This window comes from Phodopus roborovskii, unplaced genomic scaffold, assembly GCF_943737965.1.
Source record: "Phodopus roborovskii unplaced genomic scaffold, PHOROB, whole genome shotgun sequence".
Classification (NCBI taxonomy): domain Eukaryota; kingdom Metazoa; phylum Chordata; class Mammalia; order Rodentia; family Cricetidae; genus Phodopus; species Phodopus roborovskii.
Window position 1 is genome coordinate 148521 of NW_026125183.1, and position 24842 is coordinate 173362.

Below are 24842 nucleotides of genomic sequence, written 5' to 3' on the forward strand. Positions count from 1 at the left end.
AAAATGGTTGGGTATGGTAACATACATCTTTTATCCTAGAAATTGGGAGTCAGAGGCATTTGTTTTTCTATGAAAATAAAGCCAGCCTACTGTACACAGTGTGGCTAAATAGTGAGACAGTTTCTTAAAAAAAAAAAAAAAAGACAGAGGATATCTGAGCAACAATACCTGAAGTTGGTATCGATACACACATGAATAGGTGTATGCACATTAATATATACATGTAAAACATAATATAAAAATGGCTTGGGAATAGTTCAGTGCATTTGAGGACCTGAGTTCAAATCCTAATCATACTATTCCTAATTTAAGGTGGGAGGAGGAAAGAAGCAGGAGAATCTCTGGAAGCTGAGCAAGCAGTTAGCCTGATATATTCACCAAGAACCAAAAAAGAGTCCTTGTCCCAAACAGGGTGGAATCCAGAGACTGAAACACAAAATTGTTCTCCAAGTTCCACAAGCAAAATGGGGCATGTACTAACACAACTATCTCCCACATGCAGAGGGCCTAGTTCGGCCCCCTAGAGGCTCCACAGCTGTTGGTCTAGAGTTCATGAGTTCCCACGAGCTTGGTTCAGCTGTCCATGCAGCCTGATTGAATATATTTTACACCTTTGTCGGAAGCCCTGTAGCTGATCATACTTAATATAGTATGTATTGAATGTGGGTATATGGCTTTCTTCTGCTTCATTTTAGCTAACTCATTTCCTTTTTAAATTACTGTAGTTTCTAGCATATGAGTCCTATACATATTTATTACATTAAGTTTCTGTATATTTTGGTTTTGGGGAATTGAATAGAGTGCAAACTGGGGGTGCAGTTCAGTGGTAAAGAGCTTGCCTCCTGTGCCTGGGAGGTTTAATCCTAAGTACCACAAAAGAAGGGAGGGAAAAAAATAATAAAAGATTTTAATTGCAACTTCAGTGTGTTCACTTTTCCTTTAGAACAGGGTGTCACTATTTAGGCCTGGCTGTCCTGGAATTCACTTTGTAGTCCAGGCTGGCCTCAACTTCATGAGCGTCACCTGCCTCTGTCTCCAGAGTGCTAAGATTAAAGATGTATGCCACCATACCCAGGTTAGTATAGTTACTTTTACTACATAGATTATACAAAGCAATTTCTTTCTCTATGTTTATTATAGTACTCTCACTTCCTGATTTCACTTACTAGTTGTGGGAGTAAACCTTGGGATCTTCTGTATAAGCCATATGCTATAATCTGACAATAGGGGAGCTTTCATGTTCCCTTTCTCATCTGAGTGTGCTCCTGCACATTCCTTTAATCACTTCTATGTTGTGGACAAGTAATTAGAATGGATATCTTTGTTACATTCTACTTTTTACCATTAAGCATGAAATTGTTTTGGAGTCCTGGAGATTTCTTTATAGGATAGTTTTTAATGGTGAATTAAATTTTCTTAACAGTTAAATTACTATTCCAGTAATTTGTTTATACTGCATTAATTTGCACTTTTGAAAGAATTGCTCCATTTTATCCAAGTTATCCAATGCATGTACAGAGTTGTTTATATTGTCCTTTTATTGTTTATTTTGTGTCTACAAAGGCTATAGTAATATACTCTGGTTTATTTCTGATATTAATAACTTGTGTCATCTCTCTTACCTCTTACCTTGCTAGTCTTTTTTAGTTTTGGTTTTTGTTTGTTTATTTGTTTGTTTGTTTGAGACAGGGTTTCTGTCTGTTGCTTTGAAGGCTGTCCTGGAACTAGTTCTTTAGGCCAGGCTGGCCTCAAATTCACAGAGATCTGCCCACATCTGCCTTCCGAGTTCTGGGACTAACCGTGTTGCATCACCAAAGCCTAAATGTCAATGTCACATATCATTTCAATGAACCAATGGTCAAAAACATTAACGAGTTAAAAGCAAAACAAACACATTTTTGTCCAGGCAGTGGTGGCACACACCTTTAGTCCCTTTAGTCCCAGAATTTAGAAGGCAAAGGCAGGTGGATCTCTGTGAGTTCAAGGCCAGCCTTGTCTAGAGACTGAGTTCCAGGACAACCAGAGCTGTTACACAGAGAAACCCTGTCTCAAAAGAATATTAATTACTTGATAATTTCATGTATGCATATGGTATATTTTGATAATATTAATCCACAACACCCCTATAACTTCTCTCAAATCCACTCCTTCCTAATTTCATGTCTTTTACCCTTTTATTAGACATAGATTCTTTTCTCTAAATATAATCCAAATACAGTTCCTTCCATCTTTTCTCTCATCCTGATCCATTCCCTATCTATCACGCATGTCCTCTTTTTTAAAGAATAAGCCACTGAGTCCAGTTTGTAGTGACCATATCCTCATGATAAAAAGCCATCAACTGGAAGCTGTCAACCTGCCAATGGCAACACCTTAAAGAAAACTCACTTTTCTTACCTCAGAAGCTGTTAATAGCTTTTTACCTAAGGGTAAAGGTTTATAAATAACTTAGCTTCCATGTTGAAATGTTGATTGGCTTGAAATTATATAGCCAATCACATCTGCTATGAGTTTATGGGAAAAACAGTCATATCATGCCCAGAGGACATTGTTTCATTCTGGTCCTCTAATTCTTAAAATTTTTCAGCTCCTTCTTCTGAAATACTTCCTGAGCCTTGGAGAGAAGGGTGTAGTATAGATGTCTTATTTCTTGTATACGCATAATACATCCTTATTCTTTGCACTTTGACTATTTGTGAGTTTCTACATTAATTGTGCTCCACTGTACAAAGACACTTCTCTAATGAGATCTGGGAAACATACCAATCTGTGGGTATAAAGATATAACTGTCGAAGAAAAAGTCAATGAAATGATTCCTACTGATATTCTAATATCCTCATAGATTGGTGCATAGCACAACTATTATCAGAGAGGCTTCATTCAGCAACTGAAGAGAGCAGATGCAGTGATCCATAGCCTAACATTTGGCTGAGATTGGGAAATCCTGAGGAAGAGAGGGAGGAAGGATTGGAAGAGCCAAAGTGATCAAGTACATTACTGAAAGGTTCACACAATCAACTAACTTGGCCTCATACGAGCTCACAGAGACAACCAGCAGCCAGGGAGCCTGCATTGGACTGATCTAGGCACTTTGCATATATGTGACAGTTCTGTAACTTGGTTTTCTTGTGAGGTTCCTAACAGTGAGAGCTGGGGCTTTCTCTAAACCTGTTACCTTTTGAGACCCATTCCTCCTATCAGGTTGCCTATGCCAGCCTTAATAAGAAAGGAGGTGCTTAGTCTCACTGCAACTTGTTATACCATAGCTGGTTGATATCCATGGGAGACCCACCCAAATCTCAGAAGAAATGGAGGATGAGGAGTGGATGTGGGTAGATGAGGAGGAGGGAGGAACTGGGAGGAGAGGAAGGAGGGGAAACTTTTGTTGAGATAAAAAACACAACACAAAGAAAGATACAAGTTTAGAAGACAGTTTGATACTATGTCCATTAAGAAAAAGAGTAGTAGCAGGTCCACCTGCCCCCCCCAGGATACCTGTGAACTCCCCATCCATGGGTTCTTGACCAGATTTACAGAACTAGGAATGCATTTTCCATTGTATAGAATTACTGATTATTCTTGCAACATTTTTTTTTGCCGCTATTTCACTGACGAGATTATCTTGCCACACTGATCAATATTGTAGCTCAAAGCAATCACAGCTGAGTAAGACTGTTGATGACTCTTTGCTCTCAGCAACCAGCATAATATCTTCTGGTACTATGAAAGCCAGACATACAGGAGGAAGCTTCCTAGTCAGTACCAACTTTAATTTCTCCATGATCTATGACTAGACTGTGGGGTGTCTTCAGCAATAAGGTCTTACCATCATGTTCTGATAGGCAATCAAGAACAGTGGCAAGTTGCCTGCATTATTTTGAGGGGATCTGGCACACCTCTTAACAACTTCAGCGAAGTCTATTTTCAAGATGTTTTATGTTTGTGCTACAGAAAATGCAGAATAAAAATTCAGGCTATACACTGAAATAAAATATTTGTCAGCCACTTATCTGACAAAAAAATTAATACACAGTTATTTAAAGAACTCTCAAATCACTATCTTGAGTGTTGAGTTAAATACTTCAATTAGCAAAGAAGAGACATTTCACTGAAGAAGCTATATGAATAGCAAATAAACATGAGGAATGATGTTTAACATCACTAGTCATTAGGGAAACTAAAAGGAACTCCATGAATTTCAATGATTGAGTACTTGCTTAGCATGAGTGTCACCCAGGTTTCCATACTTAACATAGAAATATAATTCTACACTGGAAATACTGGAAAGATCGCTCATTATATCTACAGTTATATATGACTTCTCATGGGAGCTTTATATGTAATAGCCAAAAACTGGGAACAGAATATATCCAGGTTTTCTTGCTAAGTATCACTGACTGGCCTGGTACTCCTTGTGTATCCCAGTTAACACTAAATTCACAGCAATCTTTATGTTTCAACCTCCCGAGTGCCAGAATTAGAGGGATGTGCAATTACACCTGGACTACTAGTTGTCATGTTGTGCTGTAATTTTTAAAGGCATAAGTCACAAGAAACAAAGTGAAGAATAGACAAAATCTGTTTTTGAAATTTGAGAATTTCTGTGACTCTGCATGTATTTCAAGATAAAACAGTACTAGAACTAGCCATGGTTTCCTCACACCTGTAATCCTAACACTGAGAGTCCTAAGGCAAGAGGATTGCTTTTAGTTTAATGGAGCACAGGCTACATAGTGAGCTCCTGGCCAGCCTGGGTCATAGGATGAGAGTCTTTAAGACAACAACAAAAGCAGCAAAAAATTAGATCTGAGGATATAGCTTGGTAGTAGCATATTTGGCTCTCTGGGTTTGGTCCCAAATACTGACTTAAAAATATAACCATCTTTAATTGGTTCTATATCTAACAAAAACAAAAATTAAGACTATTATAAGTAGTTATTTTGAAGCCAAACATATAGAGAGAAGGCATGCTTTCACCCTTGAAAGCAAAATTTGAAGTGGAATATGAGTTATAGTTATAGTTGTAAGCCTAATTTTATTGATGAAACATCGATTTATTTTTCCTGTTTAATGAATTGGTGAATTATTTCCCTTAGAATTAAAAATAAAAACAGACACAAAAGCAATGTTTAACAGCCTATATGTCATTTGAAAGTCTAAATATTTACATAAATATCCTTTTCTGCTAAAAAGAACTTTTTAGTTTTGCTTAGTGCCATAAACGTTTTATTGTTTCATGTGCTTATGTGTCTTTTCTAATCCAATTTTATGCTTCATTTGTTTGTTATTCTAATGCCTAGGTTGTCTAAAATTGCTTATATTTCTCTTACAAAGACTTGGATTGGGAATCGAAGACGAAAATATCGTTTAATGGGAATTGAAGTTCCACCTCCAAGAGGAGGCCCTGCTGATTTCTCTGAGCAGCCTGAGTCTGGTTCTTTGTCTGCACTCACACCAGGAGAGGAAGCTGGGCCTGAAGTAGGGGAGGATAATGACAGAAATGATGAAGTGTCCATCTGTTTGTCCGAAGCAAGCTCTCAAGGTACTTTACTGCACCTCCTAATAACAGCCTTTGGAAATTTGATGTGTTTTTACTTGCTTTTCAGTGTACCACACTTTAAGTCTAGAGTGTTCAAAACATATGACTAAGCAATTGAAAAGAAACAGATTTGTTTTTAATGCTTCTATGTAAAAAGTCTTCCATTTCAAGTCATCACAAAGAACATTCATCAATCACAGTAGTGATGCCCTACTTTTAAAAATGTTAGCTATTACAAAAGTCCTTATACTAGAATCAGGTAAAGGATTATATTTGGAATTTTAGTCAGGTGAGAGCTTACAAATATTTCAACAGGAGAGCATGTTATATTATAATGAATAGGCTTGTGATCTGAGATACTAGTTGCCACTCAGTCCTTTTCCACTAGTGACGTGTACTGGTTGAGGCAAAGCATTTAACTCAGTTCATTAGACTCCCTTCTTAACCTGTTTAAGGAAGTTGAGCAGGCTCATCTTTATAACACTTCTTATAATACCTCTCAAGGCATCCCTGAATGAGATTGTATTCTAAAACATAGATTAATGCCATTTATCCAAGAAGAATAATTTTATTACGATTTTAGTTAATATTTACTTTACATATCATAAAAATATTCTTTACAAATACATAATCCAGTTAGTTTTAGTAAAGTTTTTAGATCTGTACTACTAAACTTTTATTTTACATCACTCAAGGCAACTTCCCATGTTTAGTCAGTATCCTGTCTGTCCTTACCTTTAGGCACACTGATCTGCTTTCTGTCTGTGTGTGTCTTTTCCATGTACTTTATCTGAATCTGATAAGAAAATCTGTGATCCTTTTGTATCAGTGCTCATTTGCCCATTTGCTTGTTTCTTTTCTTTTCTTTCTTTTTTTTTTTTTTGTTTTTTTTTTTTTTTTGTTGTTGTTGTTCTTTTTTTTTCATTGATATCATTTCAGTATACTGGCAAATTATTTTCTGGTGTATTTATCTATTTTGTATACGTATATGTGCCTTGTGTCTGTAGGTATGATTGCATGTGTGTAGGCACACAACTCAGATATCTCCTTTCTGGTTCTAGCCCACTTGTTCTGAGAATTCCCTGTATCCATGGCATCCACTGAAATTACTGGTGGCTGACCATACCTACTCTAGTTATTATGGTTATATTGTAACTGCTTTACTCATTGACACATCTCAACAACCCCCTGTTTATTGTTTTTCCTCTTAACATTTTATGATTCATGTACACACACACACACACACAGAGAGAGAGAGAGAGAGAGAGAGAGAGAGAGAGAGAGGAAACCTGCCTTAAACTCACTGTGCTGCAAAAACTGGTCTTGTACTCCTGCCACCCAACTTTTAACTCCCAGGAGTTTGAATTACAAGTATGTACTTTGTTACCTATCTATACTAGTCATCTTTGAGAATGGCATTATTTGTGCAATATAAAAGTTTATGTTAGAATAATTACAAAGTCGTTTTTAGTAATAGGTCAATAATAAATTTGTCAGCCCCTATAACTTTTGTGCTACCGAGTCTTTCTGTGAGATATAGAATGTTAGCCAGTCACTTAGGATACCTCAAAAGCTCCAAATGGAGAGGATTCTGGATTACTAGGAAACAGTATCATCCCAAGTTGAAGAGTCAGATGAATAGATCCTCTGTTTTTGGATTAGGAGAATAAACAAAGTGTTGTGGTACAGGTTTATCAAAGCGGAAAAGAAAATATATTATTGAAGTGATGAAGTTTGAATTTGGTTATTTTGAATTAGGATTTCTCATTACTCCCGGCCCTCCTATCTGTTTCTGATCTTTTGTGGTAAAATTTAGGGAATAATTTTTACATTGTCAGACATAGCAATATTTTCCTTTTTTTGTTTCTGCCTTTGAAATCCTAATTATAGTCTCTTCTTGCCCTACAGTTATGAAAATAAGCTCATATATTTGCTTCTGGCATCCTTATGGTCTTAGTTTGGTAATCTTGTTCTACACTATTTGTTGCATAATTCATTCTTTGTCCAGTTACAGTGTAGCTTTCAAAGACGAATTGTGTATTTATATGTATGTATATTCAGGTACACATACATATGCACACAAGAAAATTCTGAGCTTCATAATATGTTACATTAATCTGCTTTTAACTGTGGCTTTATAAAATATCGTACTATCTGCTAAAGTATTTATTTTAGCACTAGATGAACTGTAAAATTTTTAGCTGTATCCTCACACAATTTCCTCCTCAAAATGTATTCAAAATTTTTACTACCATGACAGTAAATAGACAGACTATCATTAGAATGATGAATTCAGTTTACAGTTCTGAGTTTTAGAAAATAGCAGGACATACACAGAGAACTATTGAGTAATATGGGTTTGGAACACAAAAGAAAAAGAAAGTGTTAAGTCAGGAGAAGAAACAGGAGTCTGCCAAACTGAGGCAATTAGTACCTAAACACAGAAGTGCAGTTTTAATGAAGAAAATTAAAATCCAAAACATAAAACAAGACAAAATGTGGAGAAAGAACATGTGTTGAGAAATATTTACACTTTTGGGGGCCCCAGAAAATAATTTATCCCTTGAGAGAACACTTAGGAACAACAGAACTAGATAGTATTCCATTGCTAAAACCAAGGAAAGAAAAAGATTTCAGAAATAAGAGGGGTCATTATCTCAATGATCTCATAGAAATTGAGTAGAAAGGAGAGGCCATTGAATCAGTCTTTAAGAGGTTCTTTGCAAAAGCAATTAATTGCATGCCCAGGGGGCAGACAGGCAAATTGTAATGGGTAGAATAATGAAAGGAATAGAAAAGCTGTCACTGTTGAGAGGACAATGAATTTTGAGTCCAGGTGTTTGAAAGATTATCAAATATGAATATTTTCCATCTTCCCCTCTTTCTCTTTTCCTTCTCTCCTCTCCCCTTTCCTTCATTCTATCCTCCTTCCCTCCTCCCTCTTTCTCACCAAAAGATTGCAAATAACAGCAGAGCTTAGAGGAGTAGGAAAACTGATGCACACTTAAAAATCATTAAGAAAAAAGGACTTTCATGGTTTCTAAGATCATTTTATAAGATCATTTGTTCTTAGATAGCCAATCCTGTAAATATGTGTGTCTTCTGTTAGTCTTTCCAAAATTAAATGTGCCTGGAGATTCTTGGGTAATTCATAATAATTATATGATGGAGTCATTAGAGCCTAATGTCCAACAGCTATTTGAAGTGACTAGGGAAAAGGGGGTTTGTATGTTTCTCTGAAAGGACAGGAATGCTGTGAGGAAATAGTCTGATGAAACAACGTGCATAGGCTCCTAAGTGCAGTTTCATTCCCAACAGTCACTTCCCCTCCTAAAACAGAATTGTAGAAAATAAGCACTTAATGGGAAAACAGTGAATGTTAATTTTTAAAGTCTGCATTAATGGTCTACATTTAATAAACCACTACTTCTGTACAAGTATCCTTTATCATATAATAGTGTGTTGTCTAGATATCTGGCATAGTATTCAAGACCTAATGAGAAAAAGAAGAGAAAGAATTTAATGTATGAATCAAAAATCAAGGGATGAGACATAAGTAGCTGCCTAGAATTCCTCCAGGTGGAATATTTTTCACAATTGCACAGTAACCTTTCATTCTCATCAGAAATTGTAGCAGAAAAGCATTGCCAAAGACTGGAAGGAGCCCCTTTGGTTCTGTTTACTACTAGGTCTGTACAATTTCTTCATTTCACTGATGGGGAATATTAATCTGACTGAGTTGGGTGTATGATCGTTTTGTAAGAATTAATTATCATCTGGCTGAGATTAATACCCTATCTCTAAAATACACGACCTACATTCTCTTCCAGTTTGTGAAAATGTGGGTAGATTCTTTACGTTAATATCTCCATTGATTTCCTCCTAGAGATATAAAGATATTAAAAAAAAAAACCCTAACAACTAGAATTAACAGTCCTATACACAAATGTTAATTTAACTGGATTAGAGTATTTTTAATGTCTATAAGGAAACATTTTTAAATTTATGGTTGCTTATTACTATACATGTTCATTTGAACACATGAAGACAACATACAGTTTTCTTTCAGTGTCTTTGCAGAAGACAATATATTCCTTCAAATTGTGAAGAGGCTGTCTTTGCCAGCTAATGAAAAGTATTCGTGATCCCTTAACAGTCTCAGATGCAATTCTTTGCTTCTGAACAAGCATGTATATCCCTGAAACAGACCTTCTGACTCACCTCAGTTCTACCTTGCACTTGACCTTTCTCTTCCCCATTTCTTGTCTGTTTTCCTCAGAGGGAATGAAGATAGGTAAGGTTGGATTGATTTGTCAAGAAAATAAAGCTACATGGCTTTACTCCTTGTGCAACTTGGAAACTTCAGCAAAAATAATGCTTGCCTAACTCAGTTCCTTAATTTTAAGTTTGGTTTCAATCAAAATACGTTTACAATTGAGGAAATTAAAAGATTTTTTCATTATCCTGAGATGCAATTGGTTTAGAGTATAAGAATAATTAATATTTACAATGTTACATCTATAGCAGTGCCTCTTTTTCAGCTGTATATTAATATGTGGAGGGAGGGGTTTGTGCAGCAAAGAGAACTCAACATGGTTTACTTAGTATGAGCTTATAGCCACTACATAGAGTGCCCTCTAGAGTTTTACTGATTAATTCTAGTTTTTATTTTTCAATTAGCAAAGATGATTTTTTGAGGAATTACCAAAACACATTGACAGTTTTTAGATCTTAAACTTTTGCTAATGTTGAAAGTATCTATATGCAGAATAAAGCATTCCCTGTTCAGCTTATCACTTCACACCTTTTCATTTCAGAAGCCTCAAAATAACTTATTTAAATTTTCTAAAATAATCAAACCATGCATAAATAAGCTGTCAGTGAACCAGAACTCTGTTATGAGTATATGTGAAGAGGAGTGTATAGCAATCCTATAAGGAATAGTACCAGTAATGATCTTGTTGATGAGCAATATAACCCCTCTTCTGAGACCACTGTTCCTAATATCAGGTCTGCAGCTAAAGCTAATGAAAATTTTTCCTCTTTCCATTTCATTGCATCACTGATTATGTAGGACTTGAAATGTCTGCGACTTGAAATGTCTAAATAATGACTAGGTAAACTTCTCTTTGTCTAGGAATCATTGTTTTTATAAAATTTTAAATTGACTTTTCTAACATTTCACAGATAAATAAGATCATCCAATTTTTTTTTCTTTCTTTCTGTCTGGCTTATTTCACTTGGATAAGATCCCCTGGGTTCATCCGTGTTGCAGCAAATAACAGGGCAAGAAAGGTCAAATATATCAACTATAATACAACAGTGGATTTTTGAATGGGGAGATACAGCTCAGAGGGTACAAACTTGCAGTGTGTATGATGAATAAGGGGAAAGACCTAATGAAGAGCGTGAAGACCATAGTTAATGATATTGTATTGTGTATTCAGGATTTTCAATAAGTGATGATAGCAGCTGTGCCCTGGGGGATGGCAAACTATGAGGTGATAAATATGTTAATTTGTTTCATTGTAGCAATCTTTTCGCTATATAAATGTATATTTGTTATAGATCACAAGTACATGCGATACAATTTAATTTAAAGTATATGGTAGAGATAAAAAAGTTAAATTGAATTTATACAGAACATTGTATTAAAATTCTGCTGAAGTTTTCTTGGATATTATACACTTGAATTCTCATAAGCAATTCTCATAAGTCAATTTCTCCTAATTCTTCTCCATGTTTGTACATGGAAATGAATGGAGTAGGAAAGTTTTAAGAGGACTGATAAATGTTTTTGTTCTGCTTTCTAAGTTGAATTAAAATGTTATTTACCAAGGATATGAGAAATTTTACTAGTATTTATCCAGATAATCTCCATGAAATTGCTGTGAAGAAAAGAGAAACACAGAGATAAACATTGCTACTCTATTTTTAAGGCATCTGGGAGAGGGTAATATAAAATAAAAGGGTTAAGAGGTAATGTATGCAGAAATAATCAGTGCCTTGAAGCAGGTACTTGTCATAGCTCAGACAAAGAGCTTTTAATTTGACTAGTTTGTCTGATTTAATTCATTTCTCACTCTTTTATTATTTTAAAATATTTAATTTGCTCAGAAAACTGCATGTCCATTGTAGGACATATTGGGAAGTGTTATGGAAATGGAAATAACTTTACTCATTAGAGAATAACCCTCTATAAACAAGAAGGACATATTTTTGCATGTATTTTTTCTTTGTATATGTACAACTATGTACAAAAGTGGGCATGCATATACAAGTATTGAAATAATTCTGCATTTTTATAATTTTGTACCATTTACTGATTTTGTTGCTTTTGTCCTATAACGAACAGGCAAATGTGATGGAAAAGGCCTGTAAATCCACAGTTTAAGATGCAGATACAGGAAAATTATTGAAACTTTAAGGTTAATCTGGTCTATGTGGTGAATTCTTTGCCAGCCAGGGATATATAGTAAGGCCTTAACAGAAAATAATAATAATAGTAATATACAGAAAAGCTTAACTAAACAAGATTTAAAAATTAAAGTTAAAATAATTTATAGTTACATATACTTCTATCCAAGGATGATAATGGGAACACTTGAGCACAAATGATGTTATCCTTTTTTTAATTAAAACCATGTTTCTTTTTTGTATATAAAATTATGTGAACCTACATCATAGATTTTTCCACTTTCAGTTTTTCATTTAAAAATAGCTCACTTTACTTCATTTTCAGCAGCTTCATAGTACATAAATACTTCTGTATTTATACATTGTTGAAGATATAGTTTTCTCTCATTGTTTTTAGCACAATGATGATAATCCTTGTATTTCTATTTATCCACAACCAAAATATATATTACTAAGATATGAACGAATAAAATTCACAACAAATCACATTTATCATAGATTTACCATGTGCATGTTTTTGCAAAGTGACATTTTTTTAAAAGAGACATTATTTAAGTATTGTTTTAAAAGTACAGTAAAGTTTTGAAAAAGAAGACATGAAACATTCACTTTTCTTCCTATAGAGGAGCCCAATGAAGTCATCCCAAATGAGACCAGGACACACAAGGATGAAGATCACCAGGCAGTATCCGCAGATAATGTGGTATGTAGTTTAAAATTCTTTCCTCATTACAGGGCGGATTTTAAGGACATCGTGCCAGTTAATGACAACATCTGTATTGCCAGAATAAAGTCTTGTTTTACTCTGTAAACTAAACTAAAGCAGAACTTTTCCCTATGAATTTAATGTAGTTTTTAGTGTTCAATAAGTAAAATATAAACACTGCCTCTTTTTAGATTCAGGAGATTTCCAAGTATAAAAAGCTAATACCTAGTTCAAATATAATGTTTTATATATAACAAGTTACTTTATTTTCCTTCAACATACTGAGAAGGGAGCAAGATTCATTTCATTTGACAGATGGCAGAATTGAAGTGGAGTTTAGCTGGAGATCATGAAGGAAGCCTTTGTTAGTACAACTGCTTGCATCCAAGGGTTTTTCTGTTCAGACCATACCTATCTATACTGTACTTGGAAACTTTTCTTTTCCTCACTTAAATTGCACTCTGTTAATTGCCTTCAAAATCACAGCAAAGAAAGAAAGACAGTATTTTAAGAATTTGAATAGCAGCAGGGGCAGGCTATGTGTGGATTAAACTGGGTTTTGTAAAAATGTAAACATATAGTGATGTTCCTTTAACAGCTGTTTTAACAGAATTTGTTTATATTTTGGCCCCACAAAGTGATACAGAAATCAAGATAGAATTTAAAAAGTCAGACACAAAGGAAAATTCCATCATATTTTCAGTTTTGCTTTTAAATCACTGTTCTATGCATGATTTTCATTAAAACAGCCCTTAAAATGTATTTTTCTGTTCCAAAGTACCTGTGATATCATAATTTACTCTGGCTTCTATCAGAAACATTAGTTCCTTGATCATGAACTTCTCTTATTAAAAGGGGAGCACACTAAACATATATTTGGGCTCATATTTGTTAAATTCCAGCGATATCTAACATTGTTTCATCCATGTAAAATAGAGGTCAGGGTTGCATTTCATTGATTTTTAGTCCTGGCTTAAATCCATGTTTGATTCTTCTAAACCATAAATTCAACAGGCATATTGAAAACTTAGGTTTTATTATAAGGCAGTCGGGTTTTTTTTTTAATCAAATGGCTAATAATCATTGCTTTCCTAACATTTTAAGTCTCACCAAATATCTCCTTCTGCTCTAGATTTTAGTATATAATATAGTATATAATAAATAGTATATATATAATAGTATATATTAAATAGTATATAGTATATAATAAATAGTATATAATAAACAATTATTTACAATTAAAGTATTTCCTCCAAAGACGTGTTCATTTTTAACCTGAATTTCTCTACATTGAGTCTCCCTAGCAGCAGACAGCTGAAAATAACAAATGAAGTCGTGGCATGGTATGACTCATAGTCACTTAGGCACCTAATTTTTCAAGAACAATTGATTTTCAGAGACAAACTTCAAACTTTCAAAGGTTGATCTCCTCTGTCTGTAACTTTTGAGTGCCCCCAATTATTCATAGATGACAAATCACAGAGACATATAAGACCTATTTATATGCACAAATCTATACAGTGGCTGTTGGTGCCTTTTTTTCTTAAATGCCTAGTTCCATTTCCCCAGAACTGATCCAAAATCTAAAAACCTTAGAACAAGAAGTATGAAGCGTAAAGTCTAGAGAGCTGATATGATTAAGATGCAAGTTTACACTGATTATAATAGAAAACAAAACATTAGACTCATCTCCAAGCAATGCTAGAAGGCAGTTTTACTGCAGCTGTCCCTGTGACTCACAGACAGACTGCTGGTCAGAAACCCTGTAATGGTATCATATCCTCAGAGGCAATATACCAAGTATCAAAAGCTTGCTTGTGACTTTTAATCATATATTTTATCATTATATATAATTATTAAATCACCATACATATTTTAATATCTGTGTAAACAGACTAATTTTGTATTCTGCCTATGACATGCTGGTATTAATGTGCTTGCTCTTAAAAGACCATCTAGTGATTAAATCTGGTTCGTCTTCTCCTTTTTTAAATTTTGTTTTTGGTTGGCAGTGTTTAAATATTTTAAGGTGCAGCTTGTTTCCCCTCAACTACAGTTTTACATGCAAATGAAATAATTAAACTGATTTTGTTTGTCTTTCTTTTTTTTTTTCCTTCTGTTTCTTAAAACATCTTTCTTACTAAATACTTTGTTTTATCGTCCTAATTGGAGCTTATTGGCCGTTATTTTCATCAGCAGTGAGATGTATTGTTTACCTTTTGACAGATATTTACTTATTATCCACAGTGCACAAGATACAGCACAAGCTTTGCTTTGCCTTAATACTGAAGCTAAGGGAACCTCTCTCTATGTTTTTCTGTCGTCTTCTTATTGTCTTTGTTAGTGCCCAATGAAGAAAACAAATATCCATGCAATTTTCATCATTATATCGTAGATGTCTGCTTTCAATTGTCTAGCTAATAGAGCACATTAAATGTGTTAATGTTTAGACATTGTATTTTCCTGTGGGATACATGCCATATGTTAACATTTCATTAGAAGGAAGAGTCACGTTGAAACAGAAAAAGAACTCCTTTCTAGCGAGTGTGAGAGAGAGGAGGTTAGGAAGGGAGGGGGTATTAAAAGCTAGTTTCTTATCAGTGAAGGGCACTATAAGTCACCAATTAAAGACATAAGGGGTGACACTGAGAAGCCAATATCAAGATTTAATCCAGATAACCTAGATAACTCTATCACCAAAACTATAGGTATGTTGTACACATTGTGTGTAGTGATCTCATATATATTTGTTAAGTTTCTCTGCTTATGTTACAGAAAATAGAAATTATCGATGATGAAGAAAGTGACATGATAAGCAACTCTGAGGTAGAACAAGTGAATTCTCTTTTGGAGTATAAGGTAAAGTAATTTCAAGTTCTCAATTCATTAGGAAAGTTATTAAGTGTAAAAGATTTATAGTGCCTCTGGTTATCCCATGTGATAGACTAAGCAGCCTGGGCTTCTGTACTGATTATCTCAGGCAACGTGAAAATTACTCAAAATTTTGAGCATTTTAATATTGCTGACTTGTATGGCCATTATGGTTTTAAACAAAGTTTACTGGCTCAAAAATTGGCATTGGTGTTGAGCAAGTGGGAATAACACATAGTGGCAGTTAATGTGGGATTTATGGTAAAGCTGCCAGAGATGATAGTATGTACATGGAGTCCCAGATATATGTGGGGATGAGGTAGAACCATTACTTTATCTCAGGAATTTGAAACCAGGCTGGACAGCATTGAAAGACACTGCGTCAAACACAATAAACACAAGAGTGACATAAAAGTGTTAGTAAATGGGAGAATTTCTTTTCTATTATCTGATGCTATTTTACATTGGATTGCAGTTTCTTCCAAGACTCTACCTCATACCGTTTCATGAGAATTTGAAAACAATTCCCAATGAAAATGTAGGGTGAATATAGATAGAGATGACCTTTTCTTTATGTCATTTGTTACTAAATTGGAAGGCATCCTTTGGTAGTGTGTGATGCATAATTTTGTGTTTACTCAATTTTGACATAAGCTATCAGTCTGTTTGTCAGTATGTTTTTTGCACAGATGTACAAGTGTTCTTCCCTTGTTACTCAGCAGCACATCTAGCTAGGATACTTTGGGCTTTCTGAAAATTTGGCATGTAGTGCTTCCTTCTAAATACAAATGTTCTTTTTGTGGAGGATAATCAGAATTTAAAGCTTATGATAGTAACAAAGACTGCCATTTATTTAGAAAACAGCTGTCACCTTTCTCAAACAGTCCTTTCAGTTTCAGAATAGTATAACTGAATTTGAGACCATTGTATATACTGATTTCCTAGTGTTCATAACACTCCAAGCTTTAACATATTGTGTCATAAACACAAAAGGAAATAGTCTTCTGAGATTTATTTCTGAGTGGTCAAAGAACACACCAAAAGTTAAACTACATTTACGGCTAGATATGGTAGGTTACACGTGTAATCCCAGCACTCTCTAGGCTGAGACAGGAGGCGCTCCATTATTTCAAAGCCAGCCTAAAATATATATTGTGTATTTTAAAAATAAATAAAGTTTCAATAAAAAAGAAACTATTTCCAACTAGCTGAAATGTAAAGTTACTGGTTTTCAGTTAGAAGAGATCATGCTAATAAGTTCTCCATAGTCATATAATACTTCTAAATACTGAGTTCAGGATTAAAATGACTCTGAAGACCAGGTCACTACTTGGCACAGACTGTGGAAAGTCCAGGCAAGAGGACTGGACTGCACAGCTGTTAAGTGTGCTCAACTTAGCACTCCTGAACAGGTCAAATAGGGTTGGGCTCAAGACTTAGAGGATTCTTTCCAAGATCTCTCCTCTTTTCTGTGCCAGTCCATTTGAGACGGTTTGAAGCTAAAGGACAGGGAGGGAAGAGCAGAGTAGCCAGAGCAGAAATGTCAGTGAATGTTTGCATTGAACTTTAATGGACATTTTAATAACCCAGTATTTTCCATTGTGGGAAATATTGTGGGAACAGGGATGTCATAATAGGTCATTAAGGACATTTTTTATAATCATCTCTATTACATTTAAACTTCTTTCCTTGAATCCTCAATATTTATGCACATATATAGAGAAAATGTACTTATATATACATTATTTTAAATGCTTCCATTTTCTGTCTGTGCACTTTGTACCTGGAGTTGCCATTGCATATTTTAAGCATTGATATAGAATATGCCAGTTAAGAATGTAATACCTTGAATAAAGTTGCTGTACTATATTTAAATAGAAACATCAGTGTTCCTTGTTTAGGGGTGAAAGTTACCTCTTTTTATTTCTTAAGTATATTCACAATAAGTTTCTTGAAGGCAGAAAAGTATTTTAATCACCTATGTGTTACTTGATTGGGGAGCCCGGCACATAGATATTTAGTAAGCCGTTGCTTAGAAAGTAATTGCATAAATTAATTTCTCTCTGGAAATAATTTTAACACTGTTTCCCAAGTGTTTATTTGTATTAATTGAATTAGTATTAGAAGCTGCAGCATTTTTAAACTTTCCCACATTGAATTTGTATTCTGTACTTGGGATTTATTATAGCAAACTAAAAGAATATTCTCTACAATGCATTTTACTATTATAAAGTTTAGATGTGATAGCATTCCTGATTGAGAACTATCATTAGAAACCCATATTTCTGGGAGTTCTAACTAATCCCAGATCCTTAAGAGGAAAGTAGATGGACACAATACCTGTGGCATGAGTAACTATATCATAAAATAGGAATCACCCATTAATAGCCTTCTCAGAGATCAAAGAAAGCTCTAGCATATTTGCAACCTTGTGTCTCACAGCAAGCATCCTGCAAAAATATAGACTGTTTGCTGGGAAAGTGGGGAAGGTTTTTTTGTTTGTTTGTTTGTTTTGTGTTTACAAAACTAAACTAGAACTTGTTTCATAAAGCTCAGTGACTGCTATTGTCTTACTAGTTGTTTTCCCAAGTAGTCCATTTACTTAAGAAAATCTCTACAGCACACATAAATTACTGCCTGTAATCTAGGAAGCATTTAATAGGCTTGCACAAAACATTTCTGAGAAGAAAATGTCTGCAATATTAAATTATCTTAAAGCTGTTTATGCTTTTCAAACATTTCACAAGTACCAAAGAATGGAAATAATTGCATGAAAAATTAGTGATCCTCATACAAAAGGATGCTTTCGTGACTTTTGCAAATATAAACTAATGTTTTCAAAATGTTTTCTGATGAACTATGAGTACAACCCAGGCAGACTGTGAATGCAAATGAGTCACCATTAAATGATGATAAATAGTGACTGTAATCAAATGACTATCTGCCTAGTATGCTGGTACACACCTGCAATCCTGGAATTTAGGAAGTAGAGGCAGAAGGATCAGAAATTCAAGGGTACCCTCAATTGCACAGGGAGTTCAAGGATAGCCTTTCAGACATGAGACTGTCTCAAAGAAAATGAAAAAGAAGAATAAAAATTCAAAAACCTCAACAACAACAAAAGCAAAACAAGGGCTGGGGAGAGAACTGAATGGTTAAAGTACTTGCTGGGCAAGCATGAGGGCCTGAGTTTGGATTCGCAGTACCCACGTGAAGCCTAGCCTCTAATAAATACTTGTAAACCCAGTGCTGGAAAGGCAGAGACAAAGGGCTAACTGGGCCTAGCTTAATAGTGGGCTTCAGGTTCATTGAAAAACCCTGTTTCAGAAAATAGGCCGGAAAGCAACTAAAGGAAATAGTTGATATCCACCTCTGACTCACACACACACACACACACACACACACACACACACACACACACACACACACACAGACACACACACACACACACACACACTCACGCAGGCACGCACTCACGCAGGCACGCACGCACGCACGCACGCATGCACACATGCCCGCAGGCACACACGGAAGAGGGAGAGAGAGACCCACATACACAGTTATGGACACACATATGCCACAATCATGTGCATCAAATATGAAACAGACAAAACAGGAGAAAATAATTTTCTGATCAACATTTTCTCTGACCATGACTAATAAAAGCAAAGGTTTACAAGTATCAAAACCATATCATAGCAGAAGCATGTTGAATTTCTTTAGAATGCTTACTTTTAACTTAGTTGTGTAGTGACTGAATAGAATTTTAGCTTGGCCAGATGTTTCACTTATTAAGTGGTCTGGAAGGAAGCAGTTTCATCACATAAACTGAACTAATAAATTATATAGTAAACATGTTCACAGATTGGATGTGATTAATACCACAAGATCCACTTGACTGAAACTCCAAAATACCCATACAATCAACTAATTTTAATATGTTCTTAGGAAGCGTTTTGAACAAATGCTGCTTTAAAGTCCAGCTGTACCAAGTCTCCAGCCAAAAAGAATATTCCCTCTACTTCTACGGTTTTTATCAAGGAGGCTGATTGATTTTTTTTTATTTATTTTCATTTTTCATAAATTATATTTTAATTGTAAATTGTCAAATTATAGCTTTATATATTCATGAAGTACAAGGTTACGGTATGATTTATGAATACAATGAAAAATAATTAAATCAAACTAATTAAAGTATCCATCACTTCAAATACCTATTTTGTATGGCAAGAACTTTACATTTTGCCTTTTCAGTGATTGTGTAATGCATATTATTTATAATATTCACTATATATACTATTAAACAAAAGTAATTATTTGCCATTTGTGAAAGCATGAATTAAATTTCAGAACATCAATTATGCTAAGTGAAATAACCCAGGTATAGAAAGATAAGTATGGCATTTTCTTACTTATATTTGGAATCTAAAAACATGCATGATGAGAGGATTGGAAGATGATTGATGGTCAAATGGTGTAAAGCTTTGGTTAGATGAATGGAATTAAGTTTCTTTTGTTTGGTTGGGATTTGTGCCAGAGTCTCAATCTGTATCCCAAGTTGGCTTCAAACTCTTGAATGCCGGTATTAGTAGGAATATACCACAGTGTCCATCTTAAATTTTATTAATGTTGTTATTGTGTGAGATATTATGTATGTTTTTATTTAATCAGTGTACTATATTACATAATTTCCAAACAGTAAAAAAGTCCATAAATTTACCTCTTAAATTTAATGTACAATTAAATGAATTTGACAAATTGTTTATTCATTTGTGGATTAATTACTTTTCTCATTGCTGTAATCAAATACAAGACAAGATGCAATTTAAGGGAATGTTGTGTTCTGGAACCTTCCAAGTTCAAAAGAATTCAGCCTATTAAGGTAGGGAAGGTATGAGGACAGCAGTGTGAGGGGCTTTGTCACATTGTATCTACTATCCACAAGCAGATAGAATACAGGAAACTATGACACATCAAGGCCTCCAGGGACTCACATCTCTTAGAAGCTCTATCTCATAATGGTTTCACAACCTTCCAGAATAGCACTACCAGACAGATACCAAGTATTCAAACAGGAGCCTGTAGCAGGCATTTCACATTTAATCCACAACAATTTGTAATGAAAGCCCAAAGTAGTTGCATAAGGGGCTGTTACGAACAAAGTTGTGAGGAGGAAAATTTGTATTTTCATTTTTCTTTTTTTCCAGTATGTATGTTTCTCTTTTTTTATTATTATTTTTTTTATTTTACATGTCGATCCTAGTTCCCTTTCCCTCCCTCCTTCCTTCCCTCCCTCTCTCGTGCCCTCTCTCCCCCCTCACATACACCCTGACCACACTCCCCTCCCATCCCCCACCCCCATTCCACATGTAGGGCTATGCTATCCAGATGGGGTCATGTAAATAACTAAAGATAGGGTTACTAAGAAAGAACAAGCTGAATTTTTTGACAGTCAAAATGTTTTTGAAAGTCCCTTTATTATTTGACATTTCCACTAGCAATGTATGAGACTTTTAATTGCTCCATATTCTCATCAGGAACCCTACCTTGTTAATCTATTTAACATGAGTCATTAGCAAGCTGGTAGTAGTATTGCACTGTGGTTTCCATTTGAAATCCTTAATGAAAATTGTGTTAACTAACTTTCGAATGGGTAACAATTTCATGAAATATCCACTTGAATAATTTTTCTCACATTTTAGTTGTTGCTAGTTTTAAACTTTATAAATTTCAATACTTTTTCCCCTTTTTCCATGAATTAGAGTATTTTCTTTCAGTGTGTGGTCTATATTTTAATTTTATTTTGATTATGTTTCTGATTATCCCTTCCATCCTTTGTTTTTTTGTTTGTGTGTTTGTTTGGTTGGTTTTGTTTTTGTTTTGTTGTTTTATTTGAGACAGATGTGAGCAGACTTTTCTTTCTAGCCTGTCAGTCCCAAATAACTAACATGGAGACATATTATTATTTATAAATGCTTGGCCCGTAGCTCAGGCTTATTACTAACTATCTCTTATAATTTAAATTAACCCACTTTGATTAATGTATGTATTGCCACTTGTGGCTTTACCTGTCCTCCAGCATGTATTGCTCCTTCTGCTTCTCCTGGCAATTCCTCTGACTCTGCCCTTCATCCCATCAATCTCAGGTTGGCTGTCACACCTAACTTGATCCTGTTCAGCTATTGGCCAGTCAGTTTCTTTATTAAACCAATCACAGTGACAAGTACTCACAGTATACAAAAGGATTATTCCACAAGAGACAGGCTACATGTAGCCTCAAACTCACTATATGGTCAAGGCAGGTGTTGAACTCTTGATCCTCCTGCTTCCACCTCCCATTTTCTTTTAGATGTTTTATAATTTTAGATTTTATATTTAGTTAGATGTATGATTAAATTTTTGTAATTTCAGTTCCTACATGTTACAAAATAACTGTTTTGGATTTTAGAATTTGTCTTTGTAAATGATACAATGGATATTATTTCATTTTCTATTGCTCTTGGTGTTAACTGAACTCTATTCTTAATTCTAATAGAAATGCTAATTAAACTTGTTACACCAACATTGCTCTAAGAAGATAAGTCTTTCTTGTTTTTCTCTCTTCCTGGAATCTATTTGCAAATTGTTTGCTATTGATGATTTATTTAAAAGATAGCCTTTGAATACTAGGATTGTTTCCTTCTGTGTTTTATATTCCTTTATTGTTAAAGTTGTATTTTCTTTATTGCTTCTATACTCTGAATGCTTTTTAGTTTTATTGTTCATCAAACATACAGATTTGAATTTACATGGGTTAATTTTATTGTTTGATGTTTTCTTCTTTAGAATGAAGAAGTCAGATTCATTGAAAATGAGCTAGAGATTCAAAAGCAAAAGTACTTTAAGCTCCAGACTTTTGTTAGAAACCTGATTCTGGCTATGAAAGCTGATGATAAGGAACAGCAGCAGGTAAGTCCCATGAGAGACCAGTAAGCCATAATGTGTCAAATTGAAAAATGACATGTCATATTTGGATTCTTCATATCTCTTCAACTGTAGTCTTCATTCTGGCTTAGAATTTCATGGAGCAAATGGTTATTTTATGATCTTTTTAAACATAGTTTTTTTAAGAATAGGTATATTGAGTTATTTTTTGTTTGTTTGTTTGTTTGTTTAATACTAGAATACAAAATCAAAATGGCTGATCAGAATAATTTATTAATTTCCATATAGCCTTTATATAGAGAAAACCAGATTTTAAAATTTATTTTTACAAAAATCCTCAAGAATTTTTTAGAAATGGAACTATCCCAACCCATAACTAGATCGCATGTTTGGGGAACTTTTTCTGAATGAAAAATGTGGGCATTTATTTGTTCACTAGCAGCTGCTAGAGCTCACAAATGTTTGGACAGTCTATTCTATAACATATTGCTTCTCACTAAGAAAGCATGAAATTGCTTTGTGCAATTCTTTGTGACCATAGTGTATCAGATTTTGCAATGTAAATCAAAATGTTTTGAGGCCTCCACTCATAACTGAAATGCCTTTTGTTTTACGCTATGATTAATTGTTTATAGATTCCTTCCAAATTGCATTTGACCCTCAGGTTTTTCTACATATACATATAGTCTGAAGAAAAATCTGAGTGAGATATTTAAGCCTAATTATACAAAATATTACATTTAACACTAAATGATGCCATTTTTTATTTTACATGTCTATCCCAGTTCCCTCTCCCTTCCTCCCTCCCTCTTACCCTCTCTCCCTCCTCACATGCACCCTAACCACCCTCCCCTCCCATCCTCCCACCCCAATTCTACATGTAGGGCAATGCCATCCAGGTGGGGTCATGTAAATCTGTGAAGTCCTTTGAAGTAGGGACTAGGACTTCTCTCCTGACTCTAGGTTAAGGGAGTATCCCTCCATGGGGGATGTGTCTGCAAGGTCCTTTTGTGCACCGGGAATACATCCTGGTTCCACTGCCTAAGGTCCCTTAGACTGCTCAGTCCTTCTAGCTGAGACCCATGTTCAGGAAGTCTGAGTCAGTCCCATGCTGAATTTCCAGCTATCAGTCTGGGGGCCCATTAGCTCCTCCTTGTTCAGGTCAGCTGTCTCTATGTGTTTCTGTTGTCTTGTCCTCTCCCTCTGCATCTGGATTCTAGTTCCACTCAGTGTTTAGTTGTGGGTGTTTGCTTCTGTTTCTAACAGGTACTAGATGAGGGCTCCATGATGGTGGATAAGTTAGTTGTTGATCTCACTATCCGGGAAGGGCATGTATGGTAGCCTTTCCACGGTTGCTCAAATTGTTAGTTGGTGGCAGTCTTAAATGATGCCAAATTTGTTGCTAAGTTATTTACCATCATGCTAACTCCTTATCAGAAATGTATGTGAGTAGTGTGAAATGCACATAACTATAATTTAGCAAATAGTCGTAGAAGATTTTATTCAGAAAAAAAATGTTTAAAGTAAAATCACTGATGTCATATACTCCAAGAAGATTGTGCATATGTAGCTCATCCCAGACATTTCCAGGGAAAATGTTAATGTCTGAACTTCCTATAATTCTCTTTTCCTTCCAAGAAAGAAGTCTTTGTATGTTTACCTGATTTACTGAACCGCAAAGTCAAACTAGGAGAGTCCCCTCATGGAACTAAAACCAGCATGGATATTGTTTTGTTTTGTTTTGTTTTGTTTTTATATAACCAAGTCCATTTAAATGAAAACAAACATGTACAGACAATAATTGGGAATTTGGGCGTCGTTCTTTCCAGACTACTTCCTGCTGGTAAGGGGCACTGTCATGGGGGATTCTAAGAAGATGCAGAAATCCTGGCTGTAGTCTGTAAGGCTGCTTTGTCCAGCTGTTTTGAATGTAGGATCATCTGGTACTCTGTTTCAGGCGATCTGGCTTGATCAAACCACATTAGTCTAGAAGGAATCCACATCTTTTCATTTTCTGTGGAAACAAAATTAGAAATCCTTTTCCCCAGTAACTTGTCCTTGAACTTAAATTTTGGAGTCAAAGCATTTTTTTTTATTTAATATATTATTTTACATATCGATCCCAGTTCTCTCTCCCTTTCTCCCTCCCTCCCTCCCTCCCTCACTTTTACCCTCTCTGCCCTCTCACATGCACCCTAACCAACCTCCTCTCCCATCAGCATGGATATTGTCTATCCACATTCATGGATATTACTCTTTCAGCTTTGACCATACATAGAGATCACAATACAAAAGGCTTTAATTGCCTTGGATAGCTGTATTTAAGTGCATTGCTTCTTTATATGTGATTTGCACATTTTAAGGCATATGGTTGTTTATGCCAT

At 34.9% G+C, this 24842-nt stretch overlaps 1 protein-coding gene across 2 annotated transcripts in view; it reads left to right on the forward strand.

Moving 5' to 3' along the window:
- The window catches only part of Hdx (highly divergent homeobox), a 117935-nt gene that overhangs the window by 89221 nt on the left and 3872 nt on the right, over positions 1–24842 (forward strand). For both annotated transcript variants that reach the window (XM_051190665.1, XM_051190657.1), the window contains 4 exons: positions 5336–5543; positions 12581–12660; positions 15439–15522; positions 22360–22482. In XM_051190665.1, coding sequence (XP_051046622.1) covers positions 5336–5543; positions 12581–12660; positions 15439–15522; positions 22360–22482 — 495 coding nt within the window. The remainder of the gene's footprint in view (positions 1–5335; positions 5544–12580; positions 12661–15438; positions 15523–22359; positions 22483–24842) is intronic.